Consider the following 19,628-nt stretch of genomic DNA (forward strand, 5'->3'; position numbering starts at 1 on the left):
AGGGTGGGAGGAGGATGCAGGGGGGCCTTGGATAATCTCATAGTGGGAGTATTCCTGGACGTCTGATGACAGGTACCGGGGGGGCCAGTAGGTTGTTTCAGCTGGGTAGACTGGAATAAAACAGAGTTGTGTTAGCTGCAGTTCAAGCTGTTGTTTTCCCTCTCTTGCTCTCCTGCTAATTCCTTCTGTAGACTCTGAGCCTGCACGAGATGTGGCAGACCAGGGAAGAGAGGAGACGTGAGGACAGGGGAGTTGTAGTTGCTGCTTTGGGAACTGAGGGGACCCGAGGGCACCCCTGGCTGTGCGGGGGCAGGGTTCCCAGCAGACCTTGGACATCCACTACTCAAGCACCCAAAAGACATGCTATCTGGATTCAAGAATCTTGTGTGATGAAGGGATGGGGGCAGAGCAAGTGATCCACCAGGTCTGTCCCTTTCCCTGTAGCTACTCTGGGAACTCTCTTCTAACAGCATCCTTTGGTGCTGAACTCTTGCATGGGGAGAAAGCAGTAACCTTGCTGTCTGGAGCCATGAAAGGTGTTTTCCCACTCCCTCTGCCTAGAAGCATTGATGCAAATGCCTCCACTAAAACTCACACTGACTTAAAGCTGAAAACTGGGATGTGCTGGTGAGCAGGAAGGGATAAACCAATAAAGGACCTACAGTGGGGCTTGGGCAGCATTTGCCTGTGCTTTGCTTGGCTTTAACCAGTGCTGTTGGTCCCTCAAGTTTGCAAACCTTTGATCTGCTTCACAGGGGGAAGAGGGATGTGTAAGAGCAAGAAAAAGCTGTGGCTACTGACCCATCTCCTCCCTGGCCCAGGTGCACTTGATGAAGGACTCATTGTCCGAGTTGGATGGAGGTGCTGCTGGGGGCAGGTTGGGCGCCACGCTGCACACAATGGTGCCCCGGTGCTTTGGGGCATTGGCTGAGTTGAAGGTGACAAACTCGGGGGTGCTGGTGGGTTTGCGCTGCTCCGGCGTGGCCCGGTCCAGGTTGTTGTGTGTGGCATCACTGAGGATGTTGAGCTCGATGGGTGGCACAGCCTGGGTGCCCACCCCCACGCTCTTGGAGAACTCGCTCTTGGAGAGCAGGTCGGGGTCCTCCCGGGCCACTGGCTTGTGTGCCTTGGCCCGCTGGCGGTAGCGCTTGCGGATGAGCACGAAGGCCACGGCCAGGATGGCCACCCCCAGCACACCGGCTACGATCTCAGCGATCTCCTCAGGGCCCACCGCCCACTGCGTGGGCACGATGGCGGGGGTGATGATGCGCTGCGTGCAGTACTCCCCCTGGTAATCCAACGGGCAGATGCAACGGACAGAGCCCTGGTTGCTCACGCAGCGCCCTGCGTTTCGGCATGGGTTGTCTTGGCACTCCTCGGCCAGCTTCTCACACCTGTGGTGGGGACAGGATGGAGACAACCAGCGTTAGCCTGGGGGTGCAGCTAAAACGGGGTCATCCTGTTCAGGACCCTGGCTCCCACCGGCCAGTGATGCTCCATCCCAGCCTGCTCTCCCCCTCTTGCTAGGGGTAATGGTTTTCTGCTGAAAGAGGGTGGATTTAGATGAGATATTAGGAATAAATTTTTCACCGTGCAGGTGGTGAGGCAGTGGCCCAGGGTGCCCAGAGAAGCTGTGGATGCCCCATCCCTGGAGGGGTTCAAGGCCAGGCTGGATGAGGCTTTGGGCAACCTGGGCTGGTGGGAGGTGTCCCTGCCCATGGCAGGGGGCTTGGAACTGGATGATCTTTAAGGTCCCTTCCAACCCAAACCATTCTGTGATTCTATGACTCGTGCTCCTGCCTCCTGGCAGAGGACCATGATCCTGGAGTATAAAATGCTTTTTAGAAGACCATGTTTTACAGGAGGGTCCTATTTTTCAGTCATTTGCAACAAATTAAAATGGGGGGCATCCTGCCTCAGAGGAGCACTTGGATTTTCTAAGGCTAACGTTTCATGGAGAGGTGCTCCCATCCTGTTAAATCAGGGACCCCAGGGTCACTCTGAGATCTGTTAACCTCTGATAAAATCTCACATTTATCCAGGCTCTGTGGGGTCTCAGGGTAACCTGTGGATGTCTGCAGGTTGCAGCAAACATTTGGGGAACATCCAGCCTGAGAAGTGGTGAATGGGCATCCTTGTTGGAGAGGGCGCTTTTTTTGGCATTTTATGGAGCAATTGCAGAAATGAGACTGAATTTCTGAATCTCTGTCCTGCTCCACCCCACACAACCTAAACATTCCCCAACAGTTCAGGGGACCTTTCCTTTCAATAGTAATGATCTCCCCATGCTAGGAGGACTATGTAATGCTTTGCTGACTTTACTTTCTTTTTTTTCTTGTTACTGAACAAACTCTGTGAGGTTTGGGCTCCTCTTGTTTCCCAGTCAGTGTTTTAGGATGTGTGAGCTGGTGTGTGCAATATGCACCCACAGGCTCCGGCTGGGTGACCGGTGATTTCAGATAGTACACTGCCACCTAATGCTCAGCTATATGGTTTTATTCCAAGAGTTGCAGGAATAATTCTGCCTTTGCATGGATTCAAAGGACCAGTGTTCCTCCTGGCTGAATGACAGAGGCAAAAGGATGAGCTGGACATGACGCTGTTGGAGCCTGTGCTCAGCATCCTCAGCAGGCTGGAGGCAGGGCAGGGGCTTGGTGGGGTGTGTGGCTGTGGTGGGTACTGCTGAGCAGCAGAGCAGCCTTTGCTCCTGGATTAATTCTCTAGCTGCAGATATTTGGCAAGTGTGGGAAATATATGGGAAACGCATCCAAGCTATAATGCTGATGGTCAGAACTTCAAAGTGATATGAACCATAGGGTTTAGGGCCAAAGCCAAACACTCCAACACTTTGTGATAACAGGGATGTATGCTGTCTGACAGGAGAGGGGGAATGGCATTCTGCACCCACTTTTCAGGGTAGCCCACTATCCTGACCTGAGCTTTGAACTGGATGAATCGTGCCTGTGAGCTGGGACAAAAATTCCCCTTGGATGAGCCCTGCAGAGCTGGTCCTGGGCAGGAACAGTCCCTGCAGCACTCAGAGTGGGTGTCCCAGGTGCTGAGGGAGGGGGAGCTTACAACTGCTCTAGCCAGCCTCCCCCCCAGCCTCAGAGCATCCTGCTGCCACCCAGCGCAGCGCCTGCCCCCACCCTGCTCCCAGGCAGCCCTGGCCTTGGGGAGGATGCCACTAAATCATCCGAGCTCAGCTCACACCCCGGTGAGGAGCGGTGTGTGGGGAGAGGCTCTCCCCTTCCAAGGAGAGGCTTTGAACCTGCACCAGGCGGAACATCTGCAGGCATTCAAAGCATCTGTGAGGAGAGGAGATTTTTTTTTTTTTTTTTACATTTCCTTCTTGCTCATAGGAGATGGGCGCAGACGGGGGATGGCCACACGATGGCAGACCTATCTTTGTCCAGGTCCGCTCAGCTCTGCAGACCAGTTTGGACGCTTCCCTGTTGCAATGCTCAAGTACTTTTTTATTTTTTAGATTATTTTTTGAAATTTGTACTTAAACCTAGAATGTCTGATGAGCTCCAGAAATGTGCAATGCTCATTGGCAGAGGTCATATTTGCAGCCCACCCTGTGAGATCGCCCAGACCTTACCTGTCGCCCAGGTACCAGTCGGGGCAGTGGCAGGAGTAGCCAGTGGGTTCCCCCGTGCAGGCAGGGCTTGGACTCGCAGGGACTGTCCCCCAGCTCGCAGTGCTCACCAGAAAACAGCCCAGGGCAGATGCAGGTGTAACCTGGAGAGGGTGAGACAATACCGTGAAGAGACGGTGTCCGCATGGAAGAACTGGCAAGAAGGGGGGGAGCAGTGCCTGGTGCTGATGGCAGAGGGCTCAGTGCGGTTCCCTAAGCACAGGTATGTGCTGCTGCAGGAGGGGCAGTTGGGCACCCAAACCATCTAGGGAGGGCTGGTGGGTACGCTACAGGACCTGGAGGCTGGCTGGACACTCTGAGATAACACAATGGCACTAGAGAGCTATTTAAACAACAAATCAAGCCTGTCCCCTCCTGACACAGGCCCTCTCCTGCCAGGGTTGTATGCAGGGCACGGCTTTATCACACGGAGAAGCTGAGGGACAAACGCAGGTTAAAGGAAGGGGAGCCTGGCTGGCTGATTCATAGTTTCTGACTCTGCTAAATGCAATCCTCTGTAAGGTATTGTTCTCTGAAGTCTTCGGTCCTGTGAGTTCTTGCCATATGAAGCGCCTGTCTCGACACGTCGGGTTTCTCTTGCCTACAGGAGGTGTCTGGTCACAGCCAGAGAGAAAACCGGGGACTTGGAGGGGCTGCTGCTGTCTGTGGTTTTGGCTGCTGTTTGGTATAGCTCTAATCACAGGAATGTCCCTGACCTGCTGAGCTCCTGCTAATCACTCAGCTGGCGGTGCCGTGCGGGAAGTTCAGAGCTTCCACCTTGCAGCATGCTTGGAAAGTCTTTGCAGCTTGTCCACAAGCGAAACATCCCTGTTCTAGAGCACAGGCTGAACAGATGCAGACCTGTTTCCACATGCGTGTTAGTGGTCGTACGAGGACGTGCTGACACCCACGCAGCAGGTGCTGGACATTGCCTGTGGGGCTACGTGTGCCCAAACACACGTGTTCCTGGATGCGGGGGTTCATGTGTGTGCACCTGTGGTCCTGAGCACTGCGGTTGATGTGGCAGCTGGTCTGACTTTGACCCCTTCCGCACAGATGTGTTCTCACGCGGCCACGTGGCTTACCCGGGCTCGCTTGCACAGACGTGTCTTTGCCTGTGCATGTCATCCCACGCCCGAGATCCCCGGGCAGAGTTTTGCATAAACTCGCGCTGCATGCCCGGGGTCTCCAGGACAGAGCCCACAGTGCTCAGGGAAGCCAAGCGCCCAGGATAACTTCATAAACTAAATGTCCCTTAAAAACCCCTTCCCTGCAGTCGTGTCCTGTGTGTTTCCGCCTGGGACTATGCACCACAAGCTCTTTCCTTGGGCAGTTGGGCTGTTCGCAGGAGAAGTTGATCACCTTGGAAGGAAACTACGGGAAGGGCACTGGATAATTATTAGATTATTAGTGAGGGAGTTATTTTTCCTCCTCCACTTGCATGCTTTCTGCAAAGCAAGCAGGTGATGCCTTGACTTAGAGCAGAGATGTCACCTCATGGGCTCTGAGCTCCTTCCAGCCCAGCCGGAGGGGTTTTCTGTGCTGAGGGTCTCAAGAGTAAGGCTGAGGCGCGAGTGCCAGCCAGGCTAACTGTTTGCTTTAGATGCACCTTGTGTCAAACAGGTTCACCCAAATCGGGCAGCTGCTGAGTTGACAGCGCTGGGAATCTTGTTCCAAGAGGCTGCAGGCAGGGCAGGAGGATGTGTGCTCCCTCCTCTGTCCTTGCTTGCTCGCCGGGCAGGGTGTCGGCTTTGGCAATGGCCCCAAAGAGCGTGGAGCTGCGGGAGGAGCTCCTGCCCCATGCAGTGGCCCCAAAGCACCCCTCTGCCCCAAGGAAGGGCCAAAGTGAAGACAGCATCTGTCTTGATGGATGGGGTGTTATGGGGAGCAGCCCCACTGTGCTGCAAGCTGGGATGTGGGTGTAGAGCAGTGACACAAGGGTGGACATCGCTGGGAGCGGTTCCTTTCCCTGAGGCCACTGTGACCTAGCCCTGTCAGTGTGACACAGCTCACTGAGGGGAGACCTTCTGATGGAAGTGACAGGACAGTGGTGAGACCATCTTGGGAACAGCCTGGTACCAAACTTCTGCTGAACATGTTTACCCCGTGCTAGCCTGAGGCTCTTGCATTTGAGCTTATGGTTTTCCCATATCCCTTCCCATAGCCCTGGGGAGTCACTGACTGTGGTGGGAATAGACCACGACCTTGCCTTGTTTCTGCCCCAACACCATGGCTGCACGATCCCATCTTGCCCAATTCCAGCCTCCCTAACGGCTCCTCAAGCAAAGAGGATGCAGAGGGGTGGGTGGAGTTTCTATTTGCATTTTAGTTTTTGGCAGCCCTGCGCTCCCCTAGGTCATTCACGCACCTCCTATCCCCTGGTCCGCTGATGAGAGCCACGATGATGATCTCATACCCCCCAACTGCTGCTGCACTGACTCAGCTGTCACTTGGGGTCCCCCCAGGACAGGGGACCTCTGATTCTCCTTCGGAGTAGCCCCTCACATAGAGATGAATGAAGAGGTTGCATCTTTCCCTCCCCTCGCTGCTTATCACTCTGCACGGGATATTCACGTACCTCCTCCATGAGTTTCCGAGCACATCCCGTTGTTGAGGCATGGGTTGCTGCTGCAGGCACCGGTTGGGGAGCAGCATTGCTTTATTCCGACCTCCTCCATGACTTCCTTCGATTGCCCTTTCCCAGGCCGGAGAACCACTTCTCTGCCGTTGATTGCAACCACGTCCAGGCAGCCCCTGAACCCCCGTGTGATCCTCTGGGGCTGGAGCGGCTGCCGAAGACCCCCAAAAAGCAAGTCTCGTCTGCCCTGGGAGATGCCACAGGTTGCTGGCAGCTGGAGAGAGGCATTTCCCAGTCCATCGATGAGCAGGCGGGCAGACGTGTTCTTCACCTCCAGGAAGACTGAGTGCCACTCACCACTGCTCACAAAACGTGAGGAGGAGAGGTTCGCGGTGTAGTTCCCCTGGCAGCTGTACCCAAGGTGAAGGACTCCATTAACCATCTGCAAAACACACCCCAGAAGTCACAGTTAGCTGTGATGGTGGCTGCTATTCATGGAGGCTTTCAACACTTCTCCTGCTGCTTGTTCCCCTCGCTCCCTGCCTAAGCATTGAGATTCAACATGAATCCCAGCTTTCAGACCCCAAGAATTACCAGCTGGGAAAATGCAACCCCTTTCACCCATATTAAGCTTTGCATGGATCAGTTAAAGCCTATTTAAGCAACTGCAACCTCCTTTATTTTGCAAAACACCGTCATCCCTTGCACAACTTCACCTGTGGTCCTTCCCTGCAACCTTTGGGCAGTGTGCAGGGAGGGAAGCTCATCTTTCCACATAACAGGGTGCAGAGCCATGGGATCGTACTCCTGCTTGCCCCTTCTACCCCTTCTTGAGCCTGATCAGAGCCCTGGCATTCAGATTTTCTGTAACTCCACCACCAGCCACAACCAGACTCTTGTTCGGGGCCTCGTAGCCTTTATTCTGTTCTCCCTGTCTCATCAGTGGTGGGAAGGTGCTGGAGCAGTTCCCTCTTTGGCATGGGTGAGGGTGCTGAAAGAACCTCGGTGAGGGGGAGCACTGGCAGCTTGCTCTGGAGGAGGCAAGGAGCAGATGGGAGGCAGAGAAAGGGATTACTGTTGTACCCAGCCTGGCCAAAGCTGCCGATAGGTGTTGCAATCCAATCCTTGATCCCCGGCAGATGGGAGGGAGACAAGATACTGAGCTTCTAAAAGTGAACCGCACCAGTGCCTTCTGCATTAAACTGGGACGTCAGGAATTTCTATTTGTGGCCCAAGATTAGTCTTTAAAACTCATATGGAGGAAGGAGAAAGGAAAGGTTAGCTGTGTTGTTTCAGGGTGAAGTCGGGGTAAACCTCTCTTTCACCTTTTTCTCCCCAGTGCTTTGTTAAAACATTTCTCTCATAGAAGCCAAGAGCCTATGGAGAAGGAGAAAAGAGATGGAATGAAACATCAATGGAAAACCTGCAGAGCTTGCTATGTAACATCAAGCAGTTCATCCAAGGAAAAAGAGATCTCCATGGGGGACATCAGAGACAGTGAGGAGTGGTGGTGCTTGGAGGAGGCTAGAAGAGGAGGAGTGATTATGGGCTACACTGAACTCTAGAGGAACCTACCCTATATGACGGGGCTACTCTGGAGGGGTCAAAAGCAGAGCAGGACAATAGTTATACCATGGACTTCTCTAACAGCTAAATAAATCCCAGTGTGAGGAGAGAGCAACTGCAGAAGGAAGGAAGAACCAGATGCAGCTGCCATACGCCATGGAAGGGCCTCGGGGCAACATGTGTGTAAATCTCTTTGCACAATTGGCAAGTGCACCAGAGAACTTTGTCATTTCACTTTATCTGGAGGAACATGATTTCATTTCAGATGGGTCTGTAGATTGGGTTTATCAGTTTCTGGGGCTGGGAGACAGCTGAGAACTCGATTCCCTGGAGCAAGAACTGACAGATTGCTGAGTCTTTCCCAGCTTCCAGCTTGCCTGGTTTGCCATCCTCCTGCTGCACCTTATTTCTGAACATCAGGAGAGCTCAGTGATTGGAAGGGCGATGATATGCATGCCCTTGGGAGAACTCATCCTCTTCATGAAATCTGCAAACCATCGGTTATGATTCTTTCAAAGCTTTGGCTCATACCTAGAGTACTGCAACCTATAAAGCCTAAAATCTTGAGGGATTTCTTAAATTTTTTCAGATGGCCTGCCATCTCATCCTTTCTGAGCACCACTGAGTGCTGGACTCAGGTTTTAGATCTCAATTTGATTAGTCTCAGGGACAAATCTCTGTAAGCTAATAAGTATATCCTATGATCTTGGTCTCCAGTTAGTCCGAATTTAATTGATGAGGAATACAAAAAACCCCTATTCTTTAGTCATCTGCTGCTTTCCTTCTGTTGCCAAGGTGGAAGAGGGAGATGATCTGTGAATGCTGGGTGGGTTCAGTGTGCAGCCAGAGGGAGGAGAGTGATCAGACTGGTGTGTTCCTGGCTCTGCAGGTGTCTGAAATGGTGAAACATCTGAAGAAGGTGGTTGAAAAGAGTTGGGCATTGAGAAATAGCATTTAAGGCTCCTCTTTTGTCCGTTCTGTCCATTACTGTAAAGGACCTTTAATTTGAGGTCCATTTGATCAGGTGCATGACCTGTCTGGCGTACGCTCTGATGCAGGTAATGGCTGGTGGTATCATTCCCAATCTCAGAGCTCACCTGTGCCCTCTTCATCTCTACCCTGTTACCCCAATCCTTCTAGCCCAACGTGGCTGCCTCTGCTGTGTTGGGCTGAGCCATAACGTGGTCTTGCAAATGGTTTGTTCATTCAGTGGGAGTCTGACTCCACTCCTAAGGTCCAGGGGGATGTTTGCCCTATGCTACAGTGGAAGCAGACTGGTTTGGGGAAAACTCCACCTGGTAAATTCTTTGCCCTGAGAGGTGTGATATAAGAGAGGGATGGAGAAGCAAGCCATAAGGACAAATGGTGATGTAGATGTATGATATAAGTGTATGCTGCCTCCACACCAGAGAGTAGCATGTGCATTTGCAGATGTAAAAAAATCACTCACTAGTTGTGGTTGCAGCAATTGCCAAACTCTGCTTGGCTCTCACTTTGTCTTCCCAAGTCTTATATTTTAGTTAGATTAATTAATAAGGGTATGTGTTATTGCATCTTCTTTCTGCGATTCCTTTCCCCAAAGCAGTGTTTTCCTCTGGAAAGAAATCCCTGTGCATTGAAATGCATACCTCCAAAGTGGCATGGTCAGTCCCGTTAGCATAGAACACGACAGCGTGCAGCTGGTGGGTCTTCAGGCGAAAGTGCATGTGCCAGGAGCCGACCTGTGAGTGCTGGTACCAAATGTAGCTGTGGCCCCCAAACCTCACAGCCGTTCCTGGAAGGAGAATGAGAGAAAGGCTTCATCTTTGTCGCGCTTTGTGATTATGGACTGTACCAAGCCTTGCCTCTTTTCCCAGCCTGACACCATAACTGTCCATGGGTACCTCTGCACTACATCTCCCACAGCTCCCGTTTGGAGCTCCTGGTATTTCTTCTATGTACCCAACTGTAAAGCAAACACGCAATAGCAGCCTGGCTATTTCTGTCCTAGAGCACCTTCAAGGTGCCCTCAGAGTGGTCTGCAACACCTTTGAATTTCCTCATCCTTAATAAGTCTTTATACTATTCTATGGTATCCCCCTGCCCAAGTGATGCTAACCTCTATCCCTGCTCCCTCCATTTATTTCTTGAAATATTCTAGAGTGAGTATAATAAATATGCTTTATTTGGCTTTCCTCAAATTTATCAGTTAGTCTGTGCTTTGCTGAGTCTAGGATAGACACAGGAGCTTGGAGATTAAAATTCTGATCACTGAGCTTCATTATCTGCTAGGTATGTGTGACTTTGCCCAACGAGATAGATAAATGTTGCTGCTATTAAATGCTACAGGAGAGTAATTAAAAAAAAAAAAAAAGACTGCAAAACTTTCAAGCTCTAAGAGTCTAGATTTGGCTTTGAAATTTCAGGCAGAATTGTTGGTCAATGGGCAACCTAATTCCATGGAAAGTCCAGGTGGTTTACCATGTACTGAAAGAAAAGAGAGTATGCCCAGGTTTACTGGGTGGGACACTACCAGGAAGGGTTGCTCACCATTGCAAGAACAGATTTGCTCTAAGCTGTGCCGTGGGGTGAGGACGCTGAGTCGGGCAGTGCTGTAAGTTGACATCATGCCTGGATCCATTTGAATGGTTTCCTTGCAGACACGGTGGGCGCAATCCGGCCCATGACATGGCACGTGAATTGCCTTCTTTATCCGGAGACCAACCAGTTGGTCCATCTCCCCAGCTGACACAGTGATTTTATTTGCGAGGACTCGAGGCTCATACAAGGAGCCGTGTGGCTCTCCAACAGCCAAGAGCAGGTCCACGCCATCAGAGGCAGCTGCAGGCTGTAAACTGGCCATGTGGATGTTTTGGCGCCGGGTGACAAGGATGTTTCCCAGAAATCTCTGCAAGTTGCGCCAGTGGTCTCCCACAAACTCCTCAGGGGAGAGGTGTCGGAAGTGTAGCACCACCGCCTTGTCCAGTGCCTCCTGGGTGAAGCACCACACGTGGACGTTGACACTGGTGGTGGCTGTGAATGTACCATCGCTGACGGTCACGTTCAGGAGATAGTGGCCATGGGGAAGCTTGTCCCCAGCAATAATCTTCCCATCCGCAGCCCCAACAGAGAAGAGCCCCTCCTGGGGCACTTCTGCCACTAAAGTGTACACCAGCGTGTCATGGGGGTCTCGGTCAGTGGCGTGGATCTTGCCCAGAACACCACCTCGGAAGGCTTCCTCGTTGGTGGTGATGAATATTTCCAGGGGCAGTGCTGAGGGGGCATACTGGCTCTGCTCTGTCACTTGGATATTTATAAATGCAGATGAGGACAAGGGAGGGATACCACTGTCAGAGACCTGCCAAGGAAAACAGAAGGGTTCGTTATAGCCACATGCTGGCTGGATGGGCTCATAAGGTCTTGCAAAGGAGAGTGCCTTGTGGGTAGCAATGGGTGGAAGCTGTCAGGCAGTGGGTTGGGAATGAAGAAAGAATGGGAAAAACTGACAGCAGTGTTGGATCTCTGCCTGGAGACAGCCCCAGGGAAAAGGCAGCATGCTTTCAACCATCCAGACAGTTTGAGACCTTCTGTTAGCGGTGGGGTAATGGTTTGTTTGTAATGGACTATCCATACTGATAACATTGAAAATCAATTAATTCATTCTGCAATAATAGAAATCCTCTTTGAAGAGGAACTTAAACCACTTCTTAAATTCCAAAGATTCTTGGAGAAAGTTTGTAGGACTAGATCCAGGTCTCACTTTAAACTGGAAGTCATAAAATGATGATGGGAAAAATGTCTGTCTAAGGAAACTTCTGACAGGGTACTTCTCATGATCATATTATCTGATTTTATCAATGCAGAAGATGGACCCCAGCTTCTTGTGTGCAGTCTGTGTGGAGGAAGGAGCTCTGGAGCTGGCTCCAAGCTGCACAGTTGTGCCTGGATTGGATTTCTCCAAAGCCAGAGACCTTTCCATCCACCTGTGCCATCCTAATCTCATTTTGTTGCTACTATATCACTATATCTGGCTAGGGAATTCGGACACCAGGACAGTAAAGCAGGCTCTACCTGGACTTGTAACAGGTACTGTTCTTTTGTTCTTCTGTTCAGGATGGATGATGTAACCAGCAGACCATTTTGGGTGACATCAAAAGCCTTTCCATCGTTGCCCTGGGTGATCTGGAATGAATACGGCGGTCCATTTTCTGGGGAGTCTCTGTCACTCATAATCAGCTCCAGGACGCTTGTACCCACGGGAGCATTCTCCTGAAATGGAGAAAGGCAAGCAAAGAGAAATGGCCCAGGAGAACCCACGGTGCCCCTGGAGCTGCTGGGTGAGGAGCAGGGAAACAAATCCCACACTCCATGTATGTCTCTCTTTAGTACACACAGAGTGAGACTCTTGCCAGCAATGGCAGAGACCCAGTGGTGACAAGGGACTCCCTTTCGTGGCATTACGTTATGTGGTGGCTAAATGCAGACAGCTGAGCTGATGCCCTTGCTTTCCCCTTGAAACTTGTCAGCACAAAAGCAGATGACAACATGCTTTGTGTATGTTTCTTTCTAAGTATCTATAGGTGTTTTGAGTCCAAGTGACAACTGGGCTGCATCCAGCAGACATGACAGTGTTTAACCATGTGTTTGAGCCTGCTCTTTATGTTGTGGTGTAGACATGGATGATTGCAAGGGAGAAAGGGGCTGCAGGTCAGGTTTGGGAGCTGTGAAAAGCTCTGCACTCTCTGTACTGAAAGGACAGGAGGTGCCCGAATATATTGGAACGAGAAAATTGCATCTGTTGGCAGAATATCTGCTTCTGAGGATGCTACCAGTTCAAAGCAACAGCATGCATCATCCCTGTTTTACCCCTCTGCTTCAACAGCAGCCCATGCATGAGTACCATAGTACCCCGAGACAGACTGGGAGACCAGTCTCCTGGCTTACCTGCACCACTACGCTGTAGTTGAGCTGGAAGAACCGAGGAGGGTTGTCATTGACATCAGACACATGGACATGCACAGTGGCGTCACTGAACTGGGCAGGGTGGCCGTTGTCCACGGCTCGAACTGTCAGGGAATAGCTGGGGATCTGGAGGATTTGTAGTGCGTGATTACTTGGAGAAACGGAGGAATAGCGGCTTTTTCACTCTAATGTTTTACTCTGCTGCAGCTTGTTAAAATGCTTGAGGCTGTGCATTGCACCATAGTAATAGCTTTGCCCTTGGCTAAGGCTCTCCATCCATAAACCTCAAAGCACTTTGCTAAAGAAAATCAGCCTCACAGTAGTTGCAGAGAAGGGAAACAACTGGCCAAAGATGGTTGAGACTAAGCTGGGCAAACATCTGTCAATAGTGGTTTGAGCTGCTACTGCTTTAGGAATGAGAGATTGTCCAGGCGACCTCTCCATCCCTGTTCCTGTTTTCTGTAATACTCTGATGCAGAGCAGCAGAAACCAACCATGCTGGTTTCCAGTTTGGGGCTGCCTCTCACCTAGCCAGCTTGAAGCACCAGTGGAGCAGACCAAAGCCCAGAGTTGTGACCACTGAAGGCTATATTGCCTTCTCTAGAGCCCAGCCTTCCTTCAGCAGTATCTGAGTCTAGAAAACGAAGGAATGAAAGGCTTGCCTTCTGCTTGCATTGTGAATTGTATTGTGAACAGATTATTAAGAAAACATGAAGCAGCTGAATCTACTGTGCTCTCTCAGTTTTTTGGGGCACACCTTTTTTAGCCTTCCTGCTCCCATTTTCTCGACCTTACCTCCTCCCTGTCCAGATGCTTGGCGATACTGATTTGCCCGCTTTTGGGTTGAACGGCGAAGTGTCCCAGTGGGTTGCCTCCCACGATTGAATATGTGATCTGATTGTTCATTGCTCCATCCAAGTCATCTGCTGACACCTGTTAGAAGAAAAAAAAAAAAAAAGCTAGGATCCCTGGCCCAAAAAGGCCTTGCCATGGGGGAATTGGGGCAGGACCTCCTTGTCATTTAAGGGTATTGATTTGAGCTTGCCTCAAATGAGGAGGAGGGAAGGTGGTTTATGTAAGTGTCATTCATTAGTTTTTTCAATTCAAAACTCAACACAGCTATAACAATGGCTTTTTCCTTGTCCCTTTCCTGTGATGGTAACAGGCTGGGCAGGGAACTCCACATGGAAATACCTTGGGCTCTGCTATTCTGCCCAGGGAAGCTTCTGCTATTGACCTTCTGAAGGTTTTTTAGCTCTCTTAAGAGGTCAAAGCTCCTGAGCTTGAGGTATCTCAAGCTTTCACTTAAAGATATATAAGGCAAAGTGTTCTCCCTGCCTATGGAGTGTCAGGAATTCTGTCAATCATCCTTTTTTTAAAGTCATGCTTAAATCTTAGATGTTGAATGTCAGAAATCCACCGAGGTGGCTACATCCAAGTAAAACTAAAGTACAAAAGAAGAGTAAATACAAGTAAAAGGCTGGGTAAAGACAGCTGGCCTGGTTCATACCGTGAGGATGATTTCTCCAACTGCAGTATCCTCCCGGATATCAGCGAAGTAAGGGTCTTGGATGAACTCTGGTGCATGGTCATTGATGTCAGTGATGTTGATCACCACCATGGTCACATCACTGAGAGAAGCTGAGCCCCTTCTTGTGCCCTCAATGGATAAGTAATACTCATGACTCGCTTCAAAGTCCAAGCTCCCATTTATGTATAAGGCACCTGCATTGGTAGATGGACAGAAGATACTTTGAATGAATGGCATGTGAGGTTTCTTGGAATACTGGACATATACCTAGATGATCGCCAAACCACCAGCTGAAAAGCTGCTGTTGTCCTAATTTTGACCTTCTCTGGTTAAATCAGGATACCGAAGGTAATGGCATCATATAAAACAAACTATAATTGAATCAATTCTGATATAACCTGCCTCATTCTGGTATCAAAAGTGTTTGAAGAGGTGAAATAAACTTTGATTCTGGAAGGCCTCCAGGAATCTTGATTAGAGGTTTTGAGGGACAAAATAGGATGAGAGTCTAACAGTGCTATGTAAAGCTGTGACCAAGGCAGCAGTAGAGCATCCCTGAACTGTGTCACAGGCAGGATGAAAAGGTGTGAGATGTAGACGCAGAGTTGTGCAGGAGAAAAAGGTGTGCAGCAAGATGCTGTGATTTGTAAGTGAGGCCTGGGATGCAACACAGAAAGAAGGAGGAGGATGTTAATCTCAAAAAACAAGTGAGGAACACAGACTAAAGACATGAAGTGAAAGTGAAAAAAAAACAGAAAGGGGGGACAGAATGTTCCTGTGTACTTCAATGCTTTCCTGGGTTCAGCCCTGAAACTGTCACAGAACTATTCCCTGGAAATGACACTGTGTTCTGTGTCTTTTGAGATGTACAAACTAAGAGGAAGATTGGTGTGGAAAAATTAGCAAGAGCCTTGAGGACAGAGAAGCTGAAGAAGGTGCCGTAGATGGGGATGTTAAAGCCAAGGGAAGAAGGTCATTGATGACTCAGCCAGGGGCTTGTTTTGGGGAGTTAACATTGGCTTTAAGTTAACAACTCTTATCAGATCACTGTGCAAACAGAGCAGTGTTTTATTTGGCTAGTAAACCTGTCTCAACACCTGATCATTGTTAACAGATTGGTATTTTCCACATTCATTGAGTGCTACCTAATAAATCTGCCTGCTATCCTGGGCTGCAGGCTCCTTGTGGGATCTGGATGGAGAGACTTCTTAAATGAAACAACCTTCTCCTGCATTTTGAAGTGAAAAAATTTCCCCATCCTGTTCTCCACATTTTCCTTATTCCCACGGACCTGTCTCAGGTCCCAGACATATCACAGGACTCTTTCCATTAATTTCAGTAAGACTTGGATCACTCCTTGCGTGACTTGGCTGGCAAAATTTACCATAGAAGGGAAGACTCTGTTCCCTACCCTTATGCTGGCTAAAGACAGAGGGGAGCAGAAGTTCAAGCCAAGTGGAGAAGAACCAGAGAAGACGCATAAAAGGACAGCCTTTGATGTTGCGTCAATCTGGACCTGCTTGGGCACGAGATCGTCTCACCTGTGTTTGAGTTGAGCTGAAATTTCCCATGGTCGTTGCCATTCACAATTTCATACTTGATCTCTGTGTTTTCTGCATTGTCCCTTGTCAAGGCTGACAAGTTGAGGACCTCTGTACCCACAGCCACATCTTCTTTTACCATGGCCACATATTCGGGGGCCAGGAAAACAGGCAGATACTCATTTAGATCCACAACGGAGACAGTGACAGTGCCAAGAGCAGAGAGGGGCTCTGGGGTGCCCCGGTCAGTAGCATAGACTGTCAGCTCAAATGCTGAATGCTGCGAATCCTTCAGAGGCTTTTCCAAACGGATCACCCCGGTGGTTTCCTCTATTGAAAAGTGTCCATTGGCAGAGTCAGACAGAGAATAGACCACCTCAGCATTGAGACCTGGAAGGATAAGGGACAGGTTGCAGTAATTCATGGGTATGAATGCAGCTGGTTTTATTTTTTTTTTTTTTAATTCATTAGGACTATGACTTAGTGACTTTAAATTCCTAGGGAAAATGGAGACTGTATGGACATCGAGTGTGCCCCTGTTCATCTGTAGGGTCAGACATCTAGCCGTTCTAGCCGTTCTCACCATCATCCATCATAACCACCTGCCTGTATTTACTGGTGCTTCTCGCATATTCAAATGTAATTCCCCTTCATACCTGCTTCCAAAGCAGATAAATGTGATCTTTCTTCTCCGTAAATTCAGTCTCTGCTGAAGAGGTTTATTGAAAGCCTTTTAGGAGCCTTACCTATATTTCTGAGAAACTGTGTTTTCAGAAGGACTTTTCCATCCATATCTACCCCACCCAGATCTAAAGCTCCTTTTTTCTTTATTATGCCCCCTCTCTGTCTCCATCTTTGGTAAAGTTTCTGTCCAGTTTGGATCCCAGACAAACTGTGCGTCACAGTTTGCGCTGCGCGTCACGGTTACAGTTACTGAGCATGTCCTCAAAGTCTGTCTTTGCATGTTTCTACACATATTGCACTTCCTACAGGATCACAAAAGTGCTGATGCCAGCCTGCTAGTCAGGAACATGTCAGTGATGAGATCCAGGCACATTCTCGCCAAGATTCAATCATCTCTGCCCATCGTTGTAGCTTTTCCCTAGGTTTCAAAGGTTTCTATTCAAGATGAAAGATGAACTCTACTAAAAAGTGAATCCCATTCTGACTCACCTTCATCAAGGTCCCTGGCAGCAACCACGGCAATGGGTGTCTTTGTTGTGGTGTTGTCAAAAACGGCCACGGCGCAGTGGCTGGGGAAGAATCTTGGTGCGTTGTCATTCGTGTCCTCTACGATCAGGGTTATATCTGCCTGGCAGGAACGGCCTCCGCCATCGGTCGCTTTGGCAACAAGATGGTACGTAGGTTTCTGTTCACGGTCGAGAGGTGCAGATGTGGTCAGTTCCCCTGTTGGAAAGAACAGGAGATGGTCTTGTCTCCTGGAGCTGCAGCTGCAGCCTGGGAGAGCTTGGAGAGGTTCAAGCACACTGCCTTCCTGGGTGAACCGTGGGAGACAACAGACTGAGTCTGAACACCGTTTGTAATCCAGCTAATAGCGGTGATGTGTCCACACCACATTGCTCAGAGCTATTCTTAAATCACTGCCAGCCAGTGCCCTGGCAGGGCTTGGCACAGGGAGTCCTGCAAGTTGGGCTGAACTTCACGTAAGAGATGCCGTCATGCGATAAAAGTGCTCATAAATAAATTGTACTTCTAAACACCTTTATAAACCCCACTTCATTAAGCTTTCTGCAAGGTAATGAGCCTCAAGTGATCTCTAGAATGATCGCCATGTCTGTTTGGAAAGGAGGAAACCTTTGGGCAAATGTAGTGCCCGAGACCTGATGAGACCTTTTTTAGAGTTTAGAACTTGGGTCTTTGGCTCAAGCCAAATACTTGCTGATCTCTTCTCCTTGACATCTGTCTGTTAGCAATAGTATCTGCCCTTAATTTTAGTTATGCTGATGCCAACATTGGTAGAGAGAGTTAGCAGGAAGATGCAGAGCTCACTTGCCTCTATACCGTACAGCAATAAACCTGCCTGTTTGCCATCCCCTCCTAGCTTGGGACAGCTGTAATGAACGGTCCTTTTGTTTGCTCAAAAGGAATTAAGTATTGAGCCCTGCCAGGAACTGGAATTTCTTGGGAGTGGGTGAGGAAGAGGATAAAAGCATCCTATTGCCCAGCTCTCACCTGTATGCGGGCCCAGCCGAAACTCCTCTGCTCCAGGGCCGTGAAGGCTGTATGTTATCTGGGCATTGCTGCCGATGTCGGGGTCAGTTGCTGATATTTTCAAAATGAAAAGACCCGGTGGAGCATCTTCAGAGACTCTCCCAGTGTAGAATATCTGGCAAGGACAGAAGGTGTCATTGGCATCTGAGTTGTCTCCAAAATACCTTCATCCCGTATGGGTAGGAACGGACTAGTAGAAGCTTTCTAGAGAAGGATAAACCATGTGGTTTATAGGGGAGCACAATATGCCTCACATTGCTGGCTGATTTTGGTGTGGACTGGGACCAGTGAGCTCATTTCACACAAGCCTTTGAATTTCCTTTGAGAAGCAACCGCTTCTCTTCTTTCTCACCATGGGTAAAGTCCATACCAGCGATCAGCTCTCTACAGTAACCAACCTCCTGATGGGAATCTCTCAGCTTAGCAGGATATAAAACTCAGTAATTTACATGCCCCTACCCAGGAGGCTTCCTGGCATTGTTTATCTCCAAAAATTATCCTTTATAATGCTTAGGCGCTCACTTACTGCTGGCAAACATGCTTGGAGGCTAGATTTAATGTTCTTGCTTGACATGCAGCTTAATTAAAATTGCTAAGCATAATCAAAGCAACAGGATCCTGTGAGAAGAATTATGACAAGCCAAACCCTCTTAACATGCTCTTTCTGTTCTTTCTTCCCTGCCCATTGCATTCTCTCCTTCCCAGCCACTCCCTTCGTGCCCCCGATGTCCCAGGACATCTTACCTGGCCACACTCAGGGCTGTTGTCATTGATGTCCAGAACAAAAACCTCCACTTCAGTGGTAGCCTGAAATTTCCCATCGGAGGCCACGACCTTGAGGAGATATTTCTCTGTATCTTCTCTGTCCAGAGGTTTCTTGGAAGCAATTGTCCATTCTCCCTCAATTTGGTTAACTGTGAACTGTCCCAGTACGTCTCCTTCTGGAAGGGGACAGGAGGCAAGAAAAAAGGCATTTACTGAGTGCTGAAAATACGAGTGATAAGGGACATAGGTGTGTCCACTGCTGGTCCCTTAGGAGAGCAGAAGGACTCGCAGCGGTGAGGCAGAGAGGGCATTGGTGTCACATCGGGCAGGTGAGGAACGTTTGGTCTGCCCCACTGCACAGCTGAGAAATACCCTGCCTGGTTCTGTTATTCACTGTCTGAATATTAGACTGGAGAGACAAATGGGCTGGAAGGAGGAAACAACTCCTGATTGCAAAAACGTCTCGGTAATGTTCTGCAGACGTGCATATTCATTGCCTCAAAAACCACACTGTCTCACCTTCCTACAGCAAGTCAGACTTTCTTGGTGCATGTTCCTAAAGGGATCTGGGAGCTGCTACCCTGCAGACACTGGATGGATTTTATAGTTACAGCACCATGTGTTGTATTTCCTTTTAAACTACGGATGTATTTAATATATAGTTGTGCTTTCTGGGGCTACTTTTTGATTCTATAAGAGCCAAATGATGAGAGGCAGATAAATTCAGACCTAGACAGGCTCTGGTCCACTAGATTCATGCCACTCCTGCTGATGTTACACAGAGTAGTAGATGGAGAATCCCTCTCTTCTGGCAAGGCGCTGGTGTCCTCTGCT

General features: G+C 49.5%; 1 protein-coding gene across 1 annotated transcript in view; it reads right to left on the reverse strand.

Moving 5' to 3' along the window:
- Positions 1-793: 793 nt before the first annotated feature.
- The window catches only part of FAT2 (FAT atypical cadherin 2), a 55,243-nt gene continuing 36,408 nt past the window's right edge, over positions 794-19,628 (reverse strand). The window contains exons 11-23 of the mRNA XM_010085141.1: positions 18,774-18,970; positions 17,991-18,144; positions 16,971-17,204; positions 15,798-16,187; positions 14,236-14,450; positions 13,521-13,658; positions 12,708-12,851; positions 11,835-12,032; positions 10,314-11,121; positions 9,413-9,558; positions 6,219-6,660; positions 3,600-3,744; positions 794-1,394 (exon numbers count right to left, since the gene is read on the reverse strand). Of these exons, the coding sequence (XP_010083443.1) occupies positions 794-1,394; positions 3,600-3,744; positions 6,219-6,660; positions 9,413-9,558; positions 10,314-11,121; positions 11,835-12,032; positions 12,708-12,851; positions 13,521-13,658; positions 14,236-14,450; positions 15,798-16,187; positions 16,971-17,204; positions 17,991-18,144; positions 18,774-18,970 (3,812 nt within the window). The remainder of the gene's footprint in view (positions 1,395-3,599; positions 3,745-6,218; positions 6,661-9,412; positions 9,559-10,313; positions 11,122-11,834; positions 12,033-12,707; positions 12,852-13,520; positions 13,659-14,235; positions 14,451-15,797; positions 16,188-16,970; positions 17,205-17,990; positions 18,145-18,773; positions 18,971-19,628) is intronic.

The sequence above is a fragment of the Pterocles gutturalis genome, unplaced genomic scaffold, assembly GCF_000699245.1.
Source record: "Pterocles gutturalis isolate BGI_N339 unplaced genomic scaffold, ASM69924v1 scaffold36180, whole genome shotgun sequence".
NCBI classification, from domain to species: domain Eukaryota; kingdom Metazoa; phylum Chordata; class Aves; order Pterocliformes; family Pteroclidae; genus Pterocles; species Pterocles gutturalis.